At 40.1% G+C, this 19,901-nt stretch overlaps 1 protein-coding gene across 3 annotated transcripts; it reads left to right on the forward strand.

Moving 5' to 3' along the window:
- Positions 1-10,826: 10,826 nt before the first annotated feature.
- si:dkey-86e18.1 (tumor necrosis factor ligand superfamily member 6) lies at positions 10,827-19,604 on the forward strand. 3 transcript variants are annotated; one of them, XM_023283859.3, is made up of 5 exons: positions 10,827-10,946; positions 11,265-11,305; positions 11,385-11,459; positions 12,216-12,405; positions 14,145-15,089. In XM_023283859.3, exons 1-5 carry the CDS (start codon positions 10,880-10,882, stop codon positions 14,684-14,686), a joined length of 915 nt encoding a protein of 304 aa, XP_023139627.1. In that variant the 5' UTR covers positions 10,827-10,879; the 3' UTR covers positions 14,687-15,089. The 3 variants fall into 3 exon arrangements, with proteins under 3 accessions (XP_023139627.1, XP_054870116.1, XP_054870109.1); XM_055014141.1 differs by lacking the exons at positions 10,827-10,946; positions 11,265-11,305; positions 11,385-11,459; positions 14,145-15,089 and adding exons at positions 17,068-17,304; positions 18,113-18,155; positions 18,274-18,336; positions 18,419-19,604 and having other exon boundaries at positions 12,267-12,405; XM_055014134.1 differs by lacking the exons at positions 10,827-10,946; positions 11,265-11,305; positions 11,385-11,459; positions 12,216-12,405 and adding exons at positions 18,113-18,155; positions 18,274-18,336; positions 18,419-19,604 and having other exon boundaries at positions 14,699-17,304.
- Positions 19,605-19,901: the final 297 nt, after the last annotated feature.

The following is a 19,901-nucleotide window of genomic DNA, read 5'->3' on the forward strand; positions in this document are numbered from 1 at the left end:
TCATCTACAGCTACAAAATTTTGTATGCATATTCAGCACATCAGGAAACCCAAAAAAGTCAATCACGGCCATACTGTAAATCCAACAGGAAGTCGGCCATCTTGAATTAGCTGTAAATTTTTTGAGATTAATAACTCCGTGAGGGTAAGTCCGAGAGATGCCAAATTTGGCCAGTATATGCAACAGCCCAACCTGATAAAAAGTTATCAAAATGCTCTGCAAAAGTCAAAGGGCGTGGCCATGGCGACCCCCAGAAATATTGATCCTTCGCCATGAAACAGGAAGTGGTGTCTAACTCAGCTGTACATGCTCCAATCTACCTGAAATTTTACATGTATGATCAGAGTCCGGCCCTAATCACATCTTTGCACCACTTGGCGGCCATTATGGATTTCTCGCCATGAAACAGGAAGTGCTGTGTAAGTAGCCTGTACATGTTCCAATCTGCCTGAAACTTTACTCTCAGTTGCAGCGCCTCCTGGTGGATATGCGTGGGCCAGTCGGGCCGCTCGGATGCGAGGACCCGTCCAACGCTGCTTGCAGCTTTTATTGGTTTAGTGGTTGGAAGTCAATAAAACATTAGCGTCAGTCAAATTGAATGCGTCAGTGGATGGAAGTGGTGGTTGCCTTGTGCTGCTCTTCACTTCACTGCAGCTCCATCTGCTGGACGGACAGAAGTGCAGCAGCTGATGGCAGCTTCTTTGACCTCATGCTGCTGTCAGACCCCAGATTAGGGTTTATTTCAGATATATATAATAGAAAATAGTAATTAAAAAATAAGCTGATGTTGTATTTTTGCAGCAGTGAGTTTTACAGGGTTAAGAGCAACCAGTCAAAGGTTATTACTGAGGATTTTAAATAAAAACATTCAGGCAAACAGTTAACATCATAGGGTGCCTGACATGTTTGTTTTTTTTCCGGGTCGATACAGATTTTTTTTGTAATCAAGGAGATCAATAACCAAGATTTGGAATCACTACACATTTGCAGAAAAAATAAAGTTTTTGAACAGCACATAAAGTTAAGTTAAAATTAAAATAATCACGAGTTGCAGCCTTTGCTTATTTATGTTTTACATGCTGAAGTTGTCCTTCAGTGTTTCACTGATCAGATTGTGCTGTGGGCAGGAACAAGATCAGAGGGAGGCAGCTGCAGCAGACCCAAAGTAGTTTCACATTCATTTATCTGATCAGATTTCAGCGGGCTTTTTTTTTTTTTTTTTTAATTTTAAGAAATGGGAACAATAATTGAAAATATGGTAAATATCAGATGGGATCATTGGTGTCATAGGACATCTGCAGACACAGGTCAAAGATTACAAGCAGTTTATTTAACGAATGAAACTAAAACCAACACAGAAAGGATAACTAAACCAAGGTGAAAACAAAAAGGGGAAACCAGACTAATTGTAGGAGAAAGGTTCTGGTTTCAAAGTCTCTGGTCTGGCAGAGAGCGGAAGAATGAAGAACCGGGCCTTCGTGGATTAAGGTGATTGAGAACAGGTGAATCAATCCCCACACCTGTGAGAGAGATGGATGGATGGATGGATGGATGGATGGATAGATAGGTAGGGAGGTAGATGGACCATAGATAGATGGATGGGTAGGTAGATTCTGCAGTGGGGAAATTTTCAGTGTGGCAGTAGCAGATAGGAAAAAAAGTAAAAAGAAAAGCAGCACTCAGTGCACAGATATAAATAGATGCTTTCTCCTTAGAGAAGAAATAGAAATGCTTGTAAAAAAAAAAAAAAAACCTTGTGAAATTGCACATATTGACTTATTTACATTTTATTGCAGTTATTTCATGGGTGATCTGAACTACTGGGAGCAGGTTTGATTGAACACAGTCTGACTGCTGCAGGAAGGAAGGACCTCCTTTAAACATCGTGGGTGAAGCAGTCTGTCCCTGAAGGAGCTGCCGGTGATGGTCCTGTTTCCTGCAGGGGGTGGGAGATGTCCTCCATGATAGACAACAGCTTTGTCATCATCCTCCTGTCTAACACCAGCCCAGGACAGAGCTTGCTTTCTTAACCAGTTTCTTTAGTCTCTTCCTGTCTGCAGCCGTGATGCTGCTGCTCCAGCAGACCACTCCATACAGGATGGCTGATACCACCACACAACCATAAAAGGTCCTCAGAATTGCTCCCTGCATCCTGAAGGACCTCAGTTTCCTGAGCAGGTGAAGTCTGTTCTGACCTTTCTTACACCGTGCGTTGGTGTTCTATCTCTAGACATGTTTGAATGTCTTTATCAATAAATGGTCAAACATATGTTGAGTGTCAGCTCAGCTCTTTGTTCCACACATGTATATGTTCCTATGTGATTGGTGTCTTGCAGTCAGAGTGTAAAGAATTGAAGCTGTCAGAGGCTTTCTGTGGTGAAGAGGCTGCAGGACATCAGCTGCTCCAACAGGTGACGCCTTTGTTCTTTGGCTCCAACCAGAACCAGCAATAAATCAGCATGAGCTGCAGCTTATCCACCTCATAGAGTGTATAATAAAGAAACCAAGAGCTTTTAGTTGATAGCTGTCTCTAGTGAATGACCGGCAGTGTCTTGTTCAGGTTGTGAGGAGAAGTAAAAAGCTTACAGCAGCTGGTATTCCCAGGTAGTCTCCCATCCAAATGCTAACCAGGCCCAACCCTGCTTAGCTTCGCAGATGAGATGAGATTGGGTGTATTCAGTCTCAGAAACAAACCTACAATGTAAGTTCTGTACCTCACATGATTCAAATCTCCACTCACACCTTTTATTTGTCCTTTGATTGCTCCAGTACTGATTGATGCCATCATTTAAGCCAATTTACAACAACATCTTGTAGGAAATGTGGTGCAGAGGTAAGTTCTGTGCTTCACATGTTGAAGGTCCATGGTTCAAATCCCCACTCACACTTTTTATGTGTCCTTTGGATGCTCCAGTACTAATTGCTAGCATTATTTAAGCAAAGTTAGAGCAATATCTTGTAGGACAGGTGGTGTAGAGGTAAGTTTTTTGCCTGGCATGTTGAAGGTCCCCGGTTGAAATCCACCTTAGTACCTTTATTATCTTCACCTCCTTAATAGTTTTGTGTACCATCATTTACGAAAACTAACAGTTGCACCCAGTAGGAAGGATAGCGCAGTGGTAAGTTATCTGCCTCTCATCCAGGAGGTTTTTGGTTCGAATCCAGCCCAGGGCTCTTTTGACACTTGATAAGATAAGATAAAGATAAGATAAAGTTCTTTATTTCTCCCCACTCCAGGGGAAATTTACATTGTTACAGCAGCTTTATTTACAATATATACATACTTTGGCTGTATGACAACCTCTTTCAACCATCATTACAACAAAGTCCACGAAGGAGCTTGTGTGAGAGATAGCTCACACATAGGTTGTGTGTCTGTCATGTGGAGGGTCACGGTTCGAATCCCCACTGGGAACCTTGCGGAGGATGATAGCAGAGTGGAAAGGTTGTGGTCTGTGGTGTGGAGTGTCAGTGGATTGGAGTTGAAGGGTGGTTCCTGCAAAACCAAGAAGTTGCCTGAAAAAGGTAAAGAGCGTAAAGAGCGTAAAGAGCGTAAAGAGCGTAAAGAGCGTAAAGAGCGTAAAGAGCGTAAAGAGCGTAAAGAGCGTAAAGAGCGTAAAGAGCGTAAAGAGCGTAAAGAGCGTAAAGAGCGTAAAGAGCGTAAAGAGCGTAAAGAGCGTTTTTGGCAAATTTTGCCCAAATGTGAAAAAAAAGCTTGAGCAGAGTGGGGGATTGAACCTGCACTCTCCAGGTTCCAAACCACCATCACTACCTCTGGACTACCGGTCCTACATACCCAAATACAGGCTTTTCTTCTATTCGTCAAGGCGGTGACATCAACACTGAAAGAAAAAAAAACAATCCACAAAATCAAAAAAAGAACATAATCTACCTACAACTTTTAAAGAACACGCTAAAAAACACAATACTAAAAAGTCACACTCTTCTCCTCATCACTCATTTTTACATTTTAACACAATTTCAAAGCCACACAAATCACATTCTTCATGTCAAATCACTTCTCTTCACTACAAATGGGAGAGAACAGCAAACAAATAAAATACAACTTATGGCTTAAATATCTTCAAAATCTCTTTGCTATTCCTCTACATTCAAATTCCTCAACACCACTCAACAATCACCTGCAGGATCTCTTACTTCTTTCTTAGCTCTGACAAAACATCTTCAAGACTCTGAGAAGACAACTCATTTTCAACACATTTGCTGCTTCGTCTAAGTGTCCACACACATCTCCAGTCATCCACAGGCCTCACCGCTGATCAGCTGCACAAACTTACATGTTAAACTTCTCCAAAGATAAAATACAGGCCCTTCTGTCTGATCACAACTTTTACTGGTGGCTCATATTTCAAGTTCATTTCCTTGCAAAGTCTTTATTTTGGATTAAAGTGGGATCTGTGACCAGGCAGATCACTTGTTTATTCTTAGCATTTGGATTTCACTGACATTCCTGTCATGTAGAAAAATAGAAATATCTTTGCATTGATTCAGCTAAACTAACTGCAGACACTGAGAGGCGTAAAGTTCAACAAATGCTGTTTTTATTTACTTCACTGGTGACATCAGTAGATGCTTGCAGTGAAACCAACACTGCAAATATTTATGCATTAAAGTATCGCAACTGAAAACTCCCTACAAACGTCCACTTCTAACACCACAAACATTGTCCAGAGGAAATGATATTAGCTGAACATAAAAACATACACATATGTAACTCATCAAGACACACAAAAATGTAATTGACACCCATGACCAAAATCCAACAGGAAGTCAGCCATTTTGAATTATATGTCATATGTTTTGACGATTTTGGGTCATTTTTAGACATTTTCAAAAGCTATAAACTCAAACAGGGTAACACTGAGAGAGATGAAATTCGGCCAGGATGTGCTACACACATGGGTGATCAAAAGTTATCAAAATGCTCCGCAAAAGTCTGAGGGCATGGCCATGGCGGCCTCCTGAACTTTGATGCTTCGCCATGAAACATCAACTGCTGTGTAACTGCCCTAAACATGCTCCAATCTGCCTCAAACTTTACATGTATGATCAGAGTCCCGCCCTGATGACATTCACATGCTGAAATACAGCCACAGTCATAGCGCCACCTGGTGGATAGAAGGAAAAGCTCTATAACTAGCCTGTACATGGTCCGATCTGCCTGAAATTTTATATGTGGAATCACAGTCTGACCCTGATCACATCCATTGGCCAATATACACTCTCGGTCGCAGCGCCACCTGGTGGATGGACAGGAAGAGCTCTGTAAGTAGCCTGAACATGCTCCAGTCTGCCTGAAATTTTACGGCTGTGATCAGAGTCCAGCCCTCATCGCATCCATAGGCCGACATGCACTTTTGGTCGCAGCGCCACCTGGTGGACATGCGTGGATTCGCCGACCAGCAAGGATGCGAGGACCCGTCCAACGCTGCTTGCAGCTTTAATTATTATTATTATTATTATTATTATTATTATTATTATTATTATTATTATTCTTTGCCCGCCGGGAAATCGCCATTTGTGGCGGCCTTATCATACCCCAAAACGCGTCAAACTTGGCATGCTCATCAGGACTGGCGAAAAATTTGATATTTTATGGGAGTTGCGCATGTGTGTGGCAAAATGGCTCCATAGCGCCCCCTAGAAAATTGAAAATTTGGTCATTAGGCCAACTTGCATGACGTTTCATCTACAGCTACAAAATTTTGTAGGTATATTCAGCACATCAGGAAACCCAAAAAAGTCAATCATGGCCACGCCCGAAACCCAACAGGAAGTCGGCCATCTTGAATTACCTGTAAATTTTTTAAAATTAATAACTCATCGGGGATAAGTCCGAGAGACGTCAAATTTGGCCAATATATGCAAACATGCGAACTGATGAAAAGTTATCAAAATGTTCATCTCATTTCAAAGGGCGTGGCACATGGGGACTCCCAAAAAAATGGATCCTTCGCCATGAAACAGGAAGTGGTGTCTAACTCAGCTGTACATGCTCCAATCTGCCTGAAATTTCACATGTGTGATCAATGTCCAGCCCTGACAACATCCATGTGGTTATATACAGTCACAGTCATAGCGCCACCTTGTGGTATCAGGAAATTGAAATTTTTTTACATTTTGAGGTACTATTCTTAGCAGGTTGATCAGATTCACCTCAAATTTGGTGACATAAGCCAACACATTGATGATGATTCCCAGAGAAAATGGCGACTCGTCATCAAAGGGCGTGTCTGTGGCGGCGCGGCAAATTTTGATTTCTCGCCATGAAAATTGAATTATTTATATCTCAGCTGGAAATGGTCCAATCTGGACCAAACTTGATATGGTGGACACCAGTCCGGGTCTGAACACATCCACACTCATAAATTTAGAAAAGCTCATGTGTGATCAGAGTCCGACCCTGATCACATCCATAGGCCAATATACACTGTCGGTCGCAGCGTCACCTGGTGGACGTGCGTGGATTCGCCGACCAGCAAGGATGTGATGACCTGTCCAACGCTGCTCGCAGCTTCAGAATAGAAAACGTTTTAAGATATGTAAATTTATTTGTTTTTTTGGATTTTGTTATTGTGTCTTCTGTGTAATTAGATATTCAAAAGTGTCACTGGTGTTTTTCAAATTTTTTGTCTGTATTTAGATCTTAAAAGTGTAGTGTTGGTCTTTTGTCATTCTTTATGATTTTATAATATTAGATTAGATGTCCAAATGTTTTGTCTTTTTAATGTGTAATTGTTGAGTGAAAAGTATTATTGGATGTGATGAGTAAAAATATTATTTTCAATATTAAATGTTTAGATAAACTGTTGTAGTTTGTAATTGTAAGAACTTGTAGTAGATTTTAATGTGTAATTGTATATGTAAAGTTTTCATAGTAAATTGTGTTTAATTCCTAGTAAAAGTGTTATTGTCTTGAAGGTGTTTATTTGTAAAGAAACATTTAACTATTTAAATAAGTGTACTAGTGTCTTTCACTTTTTGTTTGGATAGGCGTAGTGAGAGACAGCTCGACAACGGGGTAGAAATAAGAATGAGGGCAAATCATACAGCACGGGGTTGCGAGCAGGAATCGAACCCGGGCCTCAGCGTCGGAGATCTAGTACATACGTCAGTGGCTTAACCTGTTGAGCTATATGGATACACATGTTATGTGCTTTAAAACATGTATAAATGCAATAGAATGTGTAGGGGTAGGGTTAGGGTTAGAAAGACGGGTCCTTACAGTTGTAGTACAAAAATAGGGTTAAATAATATGTATACAAATTTATTTTTACTGTCCAAACGAAGCAGCCGAATATTAAGAGAAATAAACCCCCGGTTTTCCCGTTGGATTTTGGCCGGTCTATATCATATCATATAGCACGGCCAAAATTCACCGGGAAAACCTCAACTTTATTTTAAGAGTTTTTTGGTTAGCTTGACTTAATATTAAATTATGAAAATATGTAAAATTTAATACCCATGTTTTTGTACATTGCTACTGTCAGGACCTGCCACTGTAACCCTAACCCTACCCCTAGACTTTCTATTGGATTAACACACGTTTAAAAGCACATAACGTGTGTGTCCATATAGCTCTACGGGTTAAGCCACTGACGCATGTACTAGGTTCCCAACGCTGAGGCCCCGGTTCAATTCCCGCTCGCAACCCCGTGATACATGAGTTGCTCTCATTCTTATTTCTACCCCATTGTCTGGCTGTCTCTCACTAGCCTATCCATCAATTAACTGCAAAAGACTACAACAGTTATTTACATATTTCCTGTTTATTTATTAAATACAATTCTTTAATTTCTTACATCTTTTTTTCCCCCCATACTTTATAAAAGTTTGACTGTCTTAACTTTTTCCCATTTATTTAATTGCTTCTTTTTTTATGTACTTTCTTTAATCTTCTTCTTCTTTCTCGAATTTAAGACCAAACTTAAATTTTGGGTCAAATTGTAATTAAAGTTCCCAGCATTAGATTAACTTCAAGAATATGAATAAAGATACTGATTAATTTAATGATGATTTTATTTTACCTAATCAACTTGAATTTGATTAATGCTCAGCCTCAGATAGACCAACTATGGGCCTTTCAGGTATTATGTAAATTTGGAGTCACTGAGCTAAATGTCCATTTTACTCTAAAGATAAATTCATACAGTCTTTGAAAAACTCAGAAAGATGTTTAATAACAAGTAGTTGTTTTTTTTAAAAATGTTTTAAAGAATCCATTTATTGCACCAGATGGACAGAAATGGCATATTTCCTTTCTTACTTTTACACCATAATAAAAATACAGACTTATACTTCAAATTTGTTTAAAAATATAAACATGTTAAACATAATACAAGCAAATGCTAAAATTGTTTAAGTTTGTCCTGAAACAATACCCTCATGTCTACATGTCCATCCAATCCATAATGGTCTTTAAAGGAAGCAAGTCCGTTCAGCTAAGGTTAATATCAGTTTTCAGCAGTGATATTAGTCTCTTCCAGTGGATATATGACTAGGACATGGAGTTGCACCTTGGAAAACATGCAAAAAGACTTTTTAAAGGTGCAGTAGATGGACTTTTTTTTAATAATCAGATGAAGACAATTAGAGGCACGCTGATCCAACCTCATATGGAGGCATCTTACAAAACAGAATGGTGCATAATTTGTATTCTTCACTGATTTGAGCTCCTTTTTCAAATTTTTGTACAAGGCAGGGGGGAGTTTAAACGGTGGACCGAAGTGACTGAAAGAATGAAACTGACTTGTAACACACCCACAGTTTAATTTGCAAGGGGCCTACAGTTTCTAGAATTGACCAACAAGTCTCAGCAAAGTGCAAAAACATCGAACCACCAGAAAAATCACTTCCAGTCAAAAGTGTTCACAGCAGTAATGGTGGCTATTTTGAAGAATCTACAATATAAAACATGTTTTAAATATTTGAATATTTCACATTTTTTTGTTTACTGCATAATTCCATATGTATTCATTCATAGTTTTGATGCATTCAATGAGAATCGACAATGTAAATAGTCGTGAAAATAAAGAAAGCATTAAATGAGAAGGTGTGTTCAAACATTGATTGGTAGTGTACATAAATATAAAAATCAAGGGACGATATCTGGGTTCATAGCAATACTGAAATCCCTCAATAAACAGAGAAAGGAGGGGAAAAACAGCCAATTTCTGACCTGCGAAAAAGGTGGGAGGAGAATAGTCTGACACTGTTGGTTGCTTCTTAACAGTCTATGGCAACTTTCACTTGATAGGCAGCATTCACTGGTAACACACTTCAACCTTCAGAAGCCCAACTCTGTTTTAGGACCACAGTGCATGGAGTGACCCCTGACTCACACAGAGAAACACAGAAGAATGAGGGTCAACAGTGTTTTCTGCATGTGGTATGAGTAGACCACAGAGTGAGGTCAACCAGACACACTAAAACACTTCCAATCTGTGTCAATTCGTGGGAAAGTGATGAAGTGTGAAGACAACACAGATCCATCCCATATGATCCATCCATCTACCCATCCATTATCTATACACCACTTAATCCTCATTAGGGTCATGGGGAGCTGGAGTCTATCCCAGCTGACTTGGGGCGAAAGCGGGGGGACACCCTGGACAGGTCACCAATCTATCACAGGGCTACATGTACAGACAAACAATCACACTCTCATTCACACCTACAGACAGTTTAGAGTTACCAATTAACCTGAGCATGTTTTTGGACTGTGGGAGGAAGCTGGAGTACCCAGAGAAAACCCACACATGCACAGGGAGAACATACAAACTCCATGCAGAAAGATCCCCAGAAGGCCAGGACCGGGGATCTTCTAGCTGCAAGGTGCTAACCACCATGCCACTGTGCAGTCCAACACTGATCCACCCTGTTACAAAACATTTTAAATTGCATCAGTTGGTGTCCTTAATTTGTTTTTAATTATCAGGAGTATTCAGAAAATGCCTTCAGAACAGTAATGTGTGCTGTTAAACAATGCCTGAAATTTTTATTTTAGATGAAATAAATTAAAATTTTAAATATATGTCCTGCTCTATGACAATGAGCATTGTGAGAGGAGCAAATAGACTTGACTAATCACCTTTTAAGTGCACTGAACAAAAACATAAATGCACTGTGTAATATGTTCTATCCATTGTTTTTTTTTTTTTTTAACATAGGGGAATATGTACTTCTTTTTTTCAGCACACCGTATCTCTAGAAACAGAACAGACAGAATGGTTGCATCAAACAACCAAATACACACTATTTTGTGGGCAGGCTCATCGGCCAGAAACCAGAAGTCCCGCATTTGGGATGCATAGAGTCAATAAGTTGTTGATGCTGCTTGTGGATTGTTGTTCCACTGTTGCTGAAGAACTTGGACATTTTGGGGGACAGGATCACATTGATGGACATGATTGAAAACTATTTCTTAGATGATAAATGATGGCGTTGTGGACATTCAAGTAACTGCGTACTGGTCACACTATGTGATTATTGTTTTTTAAAGCCACACCGAGCCCCAGTGGGGGTTAACTCATTAACAGCAGTTTAACAACTCAAAACCTTTTTGTGTAGAACTGGCTAAATCTAACTACTTTCTAACCATAACAATGATTTTTTTTTTTTTAATTCATCTCTAGGGCAGAACAAATCTCCTTCTTCTTCTTTGATTTTGTTAAGTGTGAATATTTATCTAGATAATGCTTGTTAGACATACCAACAACAAGAATAGGGAGACTTGGCAGTTCACGTTTTACGACGTTAGAAGCGGCTATCGCGATATATTACGAGACGACAACTGTGCGTCACGTGATATTGTTTTGGTTCCGTCCTTTCCTCTGCAGAGTCTCTGGATGGAGTGGAGATGGCAAGAAATGAGGAGAAACAACAGGGGAGACTCAACAGACTGTGGCTTCAGAAAGAGAGGGAGGGTAAGTAGCTGATATCCGTAACACAAACTCTTAATATTGGAAACTTTAATTATTTTTTGCCCGATAAAACTACTTAAAGCTACTTTACGGACAGTTAGCTTTGACAGTTAGCTGCAGCACTAAGCTAACTGGGAAACACAGAGTTTCTCCTTGTATTGCTAAATATTTTCCAAATCACCATGTCCTTCGCCGTGTGAAATGGTTAATTAAAATATCATCGCTTACACGCTGTGCACTGTGGTAGTAATTTTCCTCCTCCAAACACTGGGCTACTCGAATCAGTTAAGCTAACATTTCCTGTTATTATTTCCTTTACAGATGGACGCCTCAAAGATGTTCGTGAGCGTCGACCCAAACTGGTAATAAAGACGTAAGAAATACGATCAAATTCTCAAAACCTCACAACAGTTTGTTTCAGTCAAAACGTTTCTTCCACAGTCAACCCTTAATTCAGCCTCCTCTGTGAAGAAGTGGATCCCCAGCATAAAGAAAGAAATAGAGTATTATCTACAGGTAAGTGACTAGTTTTTAGTGTGAAACATAGACTTTACTCTATTTTAGACGTAATCTTGCTCTTATTTTATTTTAATTTCCATAATAAAACATAGCAGTAGAAACATAAGAACAAAAATAAACTGTGCAGGTGGGAAATCGCACCTCGGTATGCTTTATAATCCAATATAAATGTCATGAATCCCCAGAAATTAGCAAGTGAGTAACTATAGGATAAAAACAAAACAAAACAAAACAAGAAAATGTTACAAGGATGTATGTGCTTTACTATAAAACTGGGGATTGCAAATGGGAATTTTCTTAAGTCCTGTCTTATCCTATTTAGTTTTATCTTAAGTTATCTTATATGTGAATGTGTTGATATAAACGTGCATGATTGTGAAGCAAGCATGTGCGCCGACACACTAAAGCAAACCAGTGTTTTTTCTACCCCTTATGAAAGATAGTGAGAGAAGGGTCAGTTATAGTCAGATGTGATCATTTGGGATAAATGAATCTGATTCCTCAGACTGGTCCTCAGCCAGTATCTAAAATCTGTAAGAGAAGACGACTGAAATGCTACTTGAGTATGCCTGTTTCATGGCTTAGCTTCTGTAATCTAATAGAGAATTGACAAAGACCAGTCCAGAACACTATAAGGTGTAACTGTTTGCTATGTTTTCTATCATAACTATGTACAGCACTGTTCGGCGGGAAAATGCTTCATTAGCGTTTACTGATCAATGCACTCTCTGGATGTTTTTGTCTTTTCCACAGCAATCCCAGCTTTCTCATTACCCCGAGAGGAAGATTGCGGAGTTCCAGCTTCGCATTGAGGCTTTAGAAAAAGAGTACCAAAGCTTCATCACCAAACTACGACTTCTCGACCCCTCGTGCAAGCATAAGCCGTGGACTCCTCGAGCATACCTCAGAAAGAGAGGAGACACTCAAGAATGCCCAACTAACGGTTAGTGGTTAAGTTATGACTAATCTTCTGCATACACTGAAAGCATGTCATGGGTTCAACAACAGACAGCTGATAGATATATATGTATTTTAAAAAAGCTTCTTGTTTTTACTCTATAAGGGTAGTTCTTCTGAGAATGTGAGCCAAAGTACAGAATACAGATTGTGTTTGAGAGGAACAAACAGCTGACATAAATACCGGTATGTCTTTGAAAAAAAGAAACACAGACACATCAAGGGCAGGTACTTATGTGGTTCTTTTAATTGTCAAAAAGAGTATAAATAGGTTTCATTTCATTCCAAAATCCAGAGTTTGCTTTGTTAAACTAATACATCCATCCATCCATTATCTATACACCGCTTAATCCTCACTAGGGTCGCGGGGGGGGGCTGGAGTCTATCCCAGCTGACTCGGGCGAAGGCAGGGGACACCCTGGACAGGTCACCAGTCTGTCGCAGGGCCACATACAAAGACAAACAAACACTCTCACATTCACACCTACGGGCAATTTAGAGTAATCAATTAACCTCAGCATATTTTTGGACTGTGGGAGGAACCCGGAGTACCCGGAGAAAACCCACGCATGCACAGGGAGAACATGCAAACTCCATGCAGAAAGATCCCAGGAAAGCCGGGACGCGAACCAGGGACCTTCTCGCTGCAAGGCGAACGTGCTAACCACTACATCACTGTGCAGCCCTAAACTAATACATACATAGCTTAAATATAGTAACCTTAAAAATGAAATTGACATGCATCATAAACTTGTGAATAAATGGGGTGGTATATGTTTTTTTTTTTTTGCAACATACCTGTCCGTATAGTAATTGACTAAAACTAAAAGGAAAGATGTGATATTTGCCTCTTTTGTAAGTCAGTTAGCATTCATTATTGGTCAAATTTGAGCACAGTTTTTTCTTCATCCTGTCATTGCAGCACATAGCAGTGCTGTTTATATCAGTTTAATAGTTTACAAGATTGTTTCTCAAAAATCTACCATTAATCACAATGTTTTGCCAAAAAGTGCTAAAATATGCAAGATTTTGTTTTTTATTATTTTCTGGGTACAACAAAATGCAGAGACACTTCCCCGTGAGATAGCTGTAAGCCAACAAGAGCACCTTCAAAATGAGGATAGTCTTAGTCATTTGCAGATATTTTCAGTGGGCATGCATTGTCCTTCCAACAGAGTATCTTAATCACTCCTAAAATAATTTTCTGAATAGAAAAAAGCCTTTCTGACAAATACTACTGCATAACATTTTATTGTTAATGTGATTCAGACCTTTACATCATTGATATTTTGTGCTTTTACATTATGTCCTTGAACAATACAAACTTTTTTCTACAGATACAAGAATGTGTACAGTGTCAGTATTTACCTACACATAGAATAATTTTTAGAATTTGCATTTCTTTGTATATTGCAATTTCCTACGGATGTCCCTATAGTTCTGTAGTGCCCCCTTTACTGCTCTAACACTGCATATTTCATGAGAATAATGAAGACTTATCTTATCTCATCTTTTTTTTTTGAACAAGGTCTTTTTATTTATTTTTAACAATTATATAAACAAACAAACAGAACAATGTAATACAAACCGTAATAAAATAATGAAACTCAAAACCCCCCCACCCCCCTTATCTCATCTTTTTGTGCTTTGACAGACTATTTCTTCGAAACACCAGTAGCTGATGCTATATATATGTCAACACTGTGGGCTTCCTCTCGTTCACAGATATAAAATCTCGGTCCAGTGAGTCACATCATGGTAACAGTCAGTGCAATGACTTGGCCAGCAGTGGGGCAGGAACTTTGAAATCCCCAGACACAGAGGAACCTCTCAGCTTTTCAAAGACCAGATTTCAAACCCTTGTCCCCACCAACTTGGCCTCAGAAACTTCTGAGTCTGTCTGTCCAGTCCAGGACCAGCCCCTCGCCTTCGACCGGACGCGGCTGGCAATCGCTGCTGCTGCATTCAGAGGACCTACAGTTCAGATCAGTTCTTCCCAAACACAAAGGCTTGCCAGGCTTCTGCAGTCTGGACTGCCAAATCTGGGTAATTCTCCATTGACACAAACATTTTCATCCCAGAATCGAGACAGAGAGAACAATGACAGGGCAACAAATGATTCTGCAATCCAAGAAAATAAGTCGGACTGTGATGCAGCTGATAGGATACCTGGGAAATCATCTAATGCTGAGGCAACAGAAGAGAGGACTGGTCATGTCCTGGGACTAGACTGTTACTCTTCTTCTGATGAGGACTGTGATGCATAATGTCATGTACTAGTCCACAATTTCTGCATTCTACATTCTACACCCACAGCTCTGCTCAAACACTGTAAAACTACTCTTCACTTCACAATGGCAAACTGTAATATTGGAGTAATTCAGCTGTACGTATTCAACTAAAAAGTGTTTCTGAGGAAAAATATCGATAGTGAAAGTCCCAAGCTACAATTTAAAAGGACTGGTTCTTAGTTTTGTTGCATTTCAAACCCTGGAAGTCTGAATTTATGTTTTTGAGACTGCCATTAATAGACATGGCATTTTGCTCATGATGTTTTATAACATATAAAAACACCATATGGATATGTTAACAGCATAAAAAAATGTTGATTTTCACCAGAAGGGGTCTTTAATAACATTATTTTGTAATAAAAATACAAATTGCATACCACCATAGAGTCTTTCTCAGCATTTTTCTATCACCAGCTCCTCCTCAACAACATAGGCCTGCATTCTCTCAGGTATTTAAGATATTATGCTCTGTCAGATTGAGATAAAATTACAAATGAAGACATTTAACTAGTGTATTTTGATATGATGGCTGTTACACATTTGTAGACCAAAGATATTTTAATTCTGAATTAAAGCCAAGCGCACAAAATCTGCTACCTAAGTAAAATAGTATATTTCCATAAAACCATGAGTAATGTAATGCCATGTATGTCAGATTTAGAAAATCATTGTCATTTTCAGGCATTATGTTACTTGTGCGATCAGTCATCATGACCACAGCTACCTCCATTATGCAATAGAAAGGAGCAAGTCTGTGAGAAACTGACAGTAATCGGTGGAGATGTCTGCAGATTTAGTGATTCATTTTACTCTCCTGATCTGGTTGTATAAACTGGAGCAGCAGCAGCGAACACAGCCTGGTTAGACCCCAAAACCCCACCCTCCCACCTAACGCACTCTATGCTGCTACTGCTGCTGCTTTCAAGACCGCTTTCAGCTCGATGCTTCTGGGAAACAGACACATCAGCTTGTAGAGTGCAGCCTGTGCAGTTTATGGTTAAGTCTGACGTAGTTAACCTTTTGGTTTGAGCTCTGTCTGTACGCTGCAGGGTGGGTTTCCCTTTTGGCTCTGCTTGAACCTGGAGAAATGAAACTTTTGCAGAACTGATACCTGAGAATTTCCTTTGGAGTTACTAAAATATACACACAGCACTTTATGCAATGTACAAGATTTGCTTTACTTCAGAGTTGTGAATCATATCGAAGCAAAGGTTTCAGTGGAGGTCTGCATGACACAGCACTATTACAGCCCCCTCCACCGCAATACTTGCTTTTTTCTAAGTAGATGGAAAGACACCCTTCATCAAAACCCACCGAAAGCTCACCAAAGAGTGCTCACTAATAATTGCAAACGGATTTTATTGATTAAACAACAGATAAAAGCGGATGCCTGTCTGGAAACCGTTGCACCCACAATGAGGTTGTAGTCGCTCTGTAACTTAGGAATGGAACCCAAAAGAATGATGAAGACCACATTCTTATTAGCTATTGACAGAGTGGGTAGAGAAGCGGTGTCAGCTTTCCTGTAAGCTCATCTCTGAGGTATAGTTTGGGGTTAATCTCACCTCTCTAAAGTATCGCTGCGTCTCCCGCTGCCAATTTCTCACAAGTAATCGGCACGAAAGCCAGAGCACAGACATATGTCCTTTTCATGTGGCAGCAGAATCTTCCCACCAAGAATACTCTGTGTACAACTGAAACTGCTCTACCACTGTTTACTAACACGCTCTTAAAGCGCAATAAAAATTGAGCTCATTAATAATTTGTTATTGATTGTGTTGAATTTTAAAGTGAAATTTTCAGATTCAACAGTTCAAATACAGAGGAACATGTTGAAAACCACACAACTAGGGTACCGATGTTGGGCAGGTGAGTGTGACAGTGGTTGCTCAGTCTTTCCTTCCATGGAAGTTATGCAAAGGTGCCTTTCTGATGATGAGCTAGAGGTGGTTACTGAGGTGGAGGTCAGCTGAAATGATGAGCTTCCTTTCTGTTCTCTCTTAGCTACACGTCTCTACGTGCACACAGCAATACACAAAGTTAAAATATTCAGTACAAAACTGAGAAAAAGCTCAATAAAGTTTGTGAAGACATACGATGCAGACAAGCAACCCCACAGGAGATGAAAGTGTTGGCTTGTGTAAGTTTATGCTAAGTAAAATGTAGTCTTCTGCGCAGGCGTGGGAGGGACCAGTGGGTGGTGAGTGACAGCTGAAGTTTGGCCCTTTAAAGACAGACGTGTTCAGACAAAAGTAGACACCTCCTTTCATGCAGACCTGATAGATGCACGCACAGCTTGTCTCACAGTAGGTAGGACCTGCACCATGAGCTATGACCAGAGCTACCCCTTCCCCCAGGTGTTCCTTGTGGATGATAGCGGACGTCCTCAGCACTCTGCCCAGCCTCCGGGTCTCATCCCCTGCTGGTCCTTCCCTCCCGCCCAGCAGAGGCTGAGGAGCCGTGGGAAGAGCGAGGGCTGCATGGGAATTCGCCCCGGTGTGGCCTTGATCGTGCTGCTGCTGTTCCTGCTGGTGTTTGCAGCCCTCGGCTTCGAAGCCTACCAGATTATGAACATACAGAAAGAACTGAGACAGGTAAGGAGTAACATCGTAGAGGCAAAGAAAGAAGGAATTGTGTGATTAATAAGCAGTGTGTGGAAATATATAGGTTTGAAGCTGGAAAATCATTAAGATGGTGAAAATCTGGCAGAACTCTGCAGTAGATTAAAAAAAAAAGAAGAACCAAGTGAAGAAATAGTGCATTAATACTTGCGGTTGAAAAGAAATTGTGCTAAACATGTTTCTTTTGTATATGATATTGCTTCTCAAATCTAAATCCCAGTTATCTCTAAGCTACAGCACAATGGCACAAGGCAAATATGTATGTAACATATAAATGTGTGACTGCAACTCTGCACAATGTACACTGCATTTTAATTTCTCTTTACTTATTATTTATGAGGTCTTCTGTTAAAAGGAATCTTGCTATTACTGCTCAGCCTTGTGGAACTTTTTACTTTTCATTTCAGTGCTCAAACTCTACGTGACAAAAGTCTTGACATTTCTTGAGCTGTTTTAATGGAAGAAAAAGCAGCAAAAATTAAAAGGTGTGACTTCTGCCACCTTTGCATCAGAGAGGGGGCGACAGGTGTAAAGTGGGAGAGTGGAAAGTTTAATAATTAATTCACCATTTAGTTTGGAATCATTTAAAGAGTCAATTTACCTCAGCTCTCCTCTGACATTTAGAATCGCAAACCAAAGTGTTCCATCTGTGGTCACAGGTCCAGTGAGACAGGAAATCCTCTCTGACTCGTGCTCTGAGAAGGCGTTCAGAACAAAGCGCTGAGGCTCCGGTATCTGTGTGATGTGGCATTAAAATTTGTCTCTTTCACTTCACTTGAAGGTTGAGCCTGAGACGGAGGTTGCTGCGCCTCAGAAGCAAATGGGTAGGTCTTCATCGTTAAACATCTCTTATCATAAACAAAGGATTCCCACCAAAAATGTGAAAATGTTCCCAATAAAGGAAAAGAGGAGATAATGTGACTAATCTGAGGGTCCTTTCAGGTTTCTATGAACCCCAGATCAGTGGAGAAGATAAGAAAGACAGACCTGCAGCACACGTGATAGGTAACATTTTTATTCCTTATCATATTTGCTCTGAGATTTTCTGCTTCTCACATTTGGTAACATCGTGTCTTTCCTCAAACAGGACGCATTGAAATTAGACATCAAGACTTCAAGACTCTGCGATGGGAGCCAAAGACAGGTCAGGCGTTCATCTCTGGAGGAGTTGCTTACCGGATTGAAGACGGGGCTCTGCAGGTCAACGAGTCGGGACTCTACCACATTTACTCACGAGTGGAGCTGTTCTTTGGGAAATGCTCTTCCACTTCCTCGTTTGATCACTCTGTGTTTGTGAGGAGATCAGGACATTCCTCCCCTCTGAGACTGATGGAGGCCCACAGGATGGGTTTCTGCTCTCAGCAACCCTCCCGTACCTTCACCACTGACAGTTTCCTTAGCTCTGCTCAGCAGCTGAAGAAATACGACAGGGTTTTTGTGAATATTTCACACCCGAATCTTCTTAGTCACTCACATTATGGCAACTTCTTTGGTCTCTACCAGATCTGAAGAAGTTTATGTGTCGACTCTTACATCTTGATGGAGTAATTTTACTCCAGTATCAGTCTCAGGCAGGAGTGAAACTTACTCATCACTTTACACAAATGGTGCACTGAATGTGTTGTCTATGATACATACAAACACACACACACACACACACACACACATATATAAAATAAGTGCACTGGATAGCATAATATGACAGCTTCTGTGAGGGAAATATTGCACATTTTCTAGATTGGCAGCTTAAAAAATTGAGAATTGAAAGTACACATAACAGTAGTGAAGCATTTTACACAAGCAGAACCAAATATTGTGCCTTTTATCAATGAGGAGGATGTCAGTTAACACTAAGGTGCTGATTTAGTAGTAGCATTTTTTAAAATATTTATTTTTAGTGTGGATCTGACAGTTCCGATGTCTAAATGTGTGCTTATAAAAGAGAAACAGTGTTATATTCTGGTTGTTTTGAAGAGATAATTTAAATGACTTTTACATGTGTCTAATTGAAAGAGCTATGTTAATAAATATTTGTAACTGAAACCTGAAAGCATTTCATGTCTGAGTCTGTCTTGTGAGGAACGCCCACTTGAGTGTTAATCACCGGAAAGTATTATCACGAAGACACCAACTCAGATTTGCTCCTGATAATCAGCTTCATTTTCATATGTTCCGCTGAGGAGAGACAGCAGACTGAATTTGAAGCAGGTTGGTGTTTTGGAATCTCAAAACAAACATCTAAACTGTGAATAAAAAGTGCTTTTCCTGGTTCATTTACTGTGTCAGAAATGATTTAGAGGCCACGGTTTGCGAGCACACTTGCATTTTTGCAGCACTTTTTTTTTCACTTTAGCGCCTGTCTTGCTCTGCTCTTTTTCAGTACACCACAAACACGTATGACTGTGGATGGTGAAAAGAAGTGCAGGCTGGGCACAGATGAGGGGACCAAAGCTGTCTCAGGTTTGACGTGCGTTTCCTTCCTGTGTGAGTATCAAGAGGGTCTCGCATGTCTGCAGGCCGATTTTTGTGAAAGAATGCGTGCTTCTTTGAATCCATGTGTTAAACTTCTT

The sequence above is a fragment of the Amphiprion ocellaris genome, chromosome 2 (assembly GCF_022539595.1).
Source record: "Amphiprion ocellaris isolate individual 3 ecotype Okinawa chromosome 2, ASM2253959v1, whole genome shotgun sequence".
NCBI classification, from domain to species: Eukaryota; Metazoa; Chordata; class Actinopteri; family Pomacentridae; genus Amphiprion; species Amphiprion ocellaris.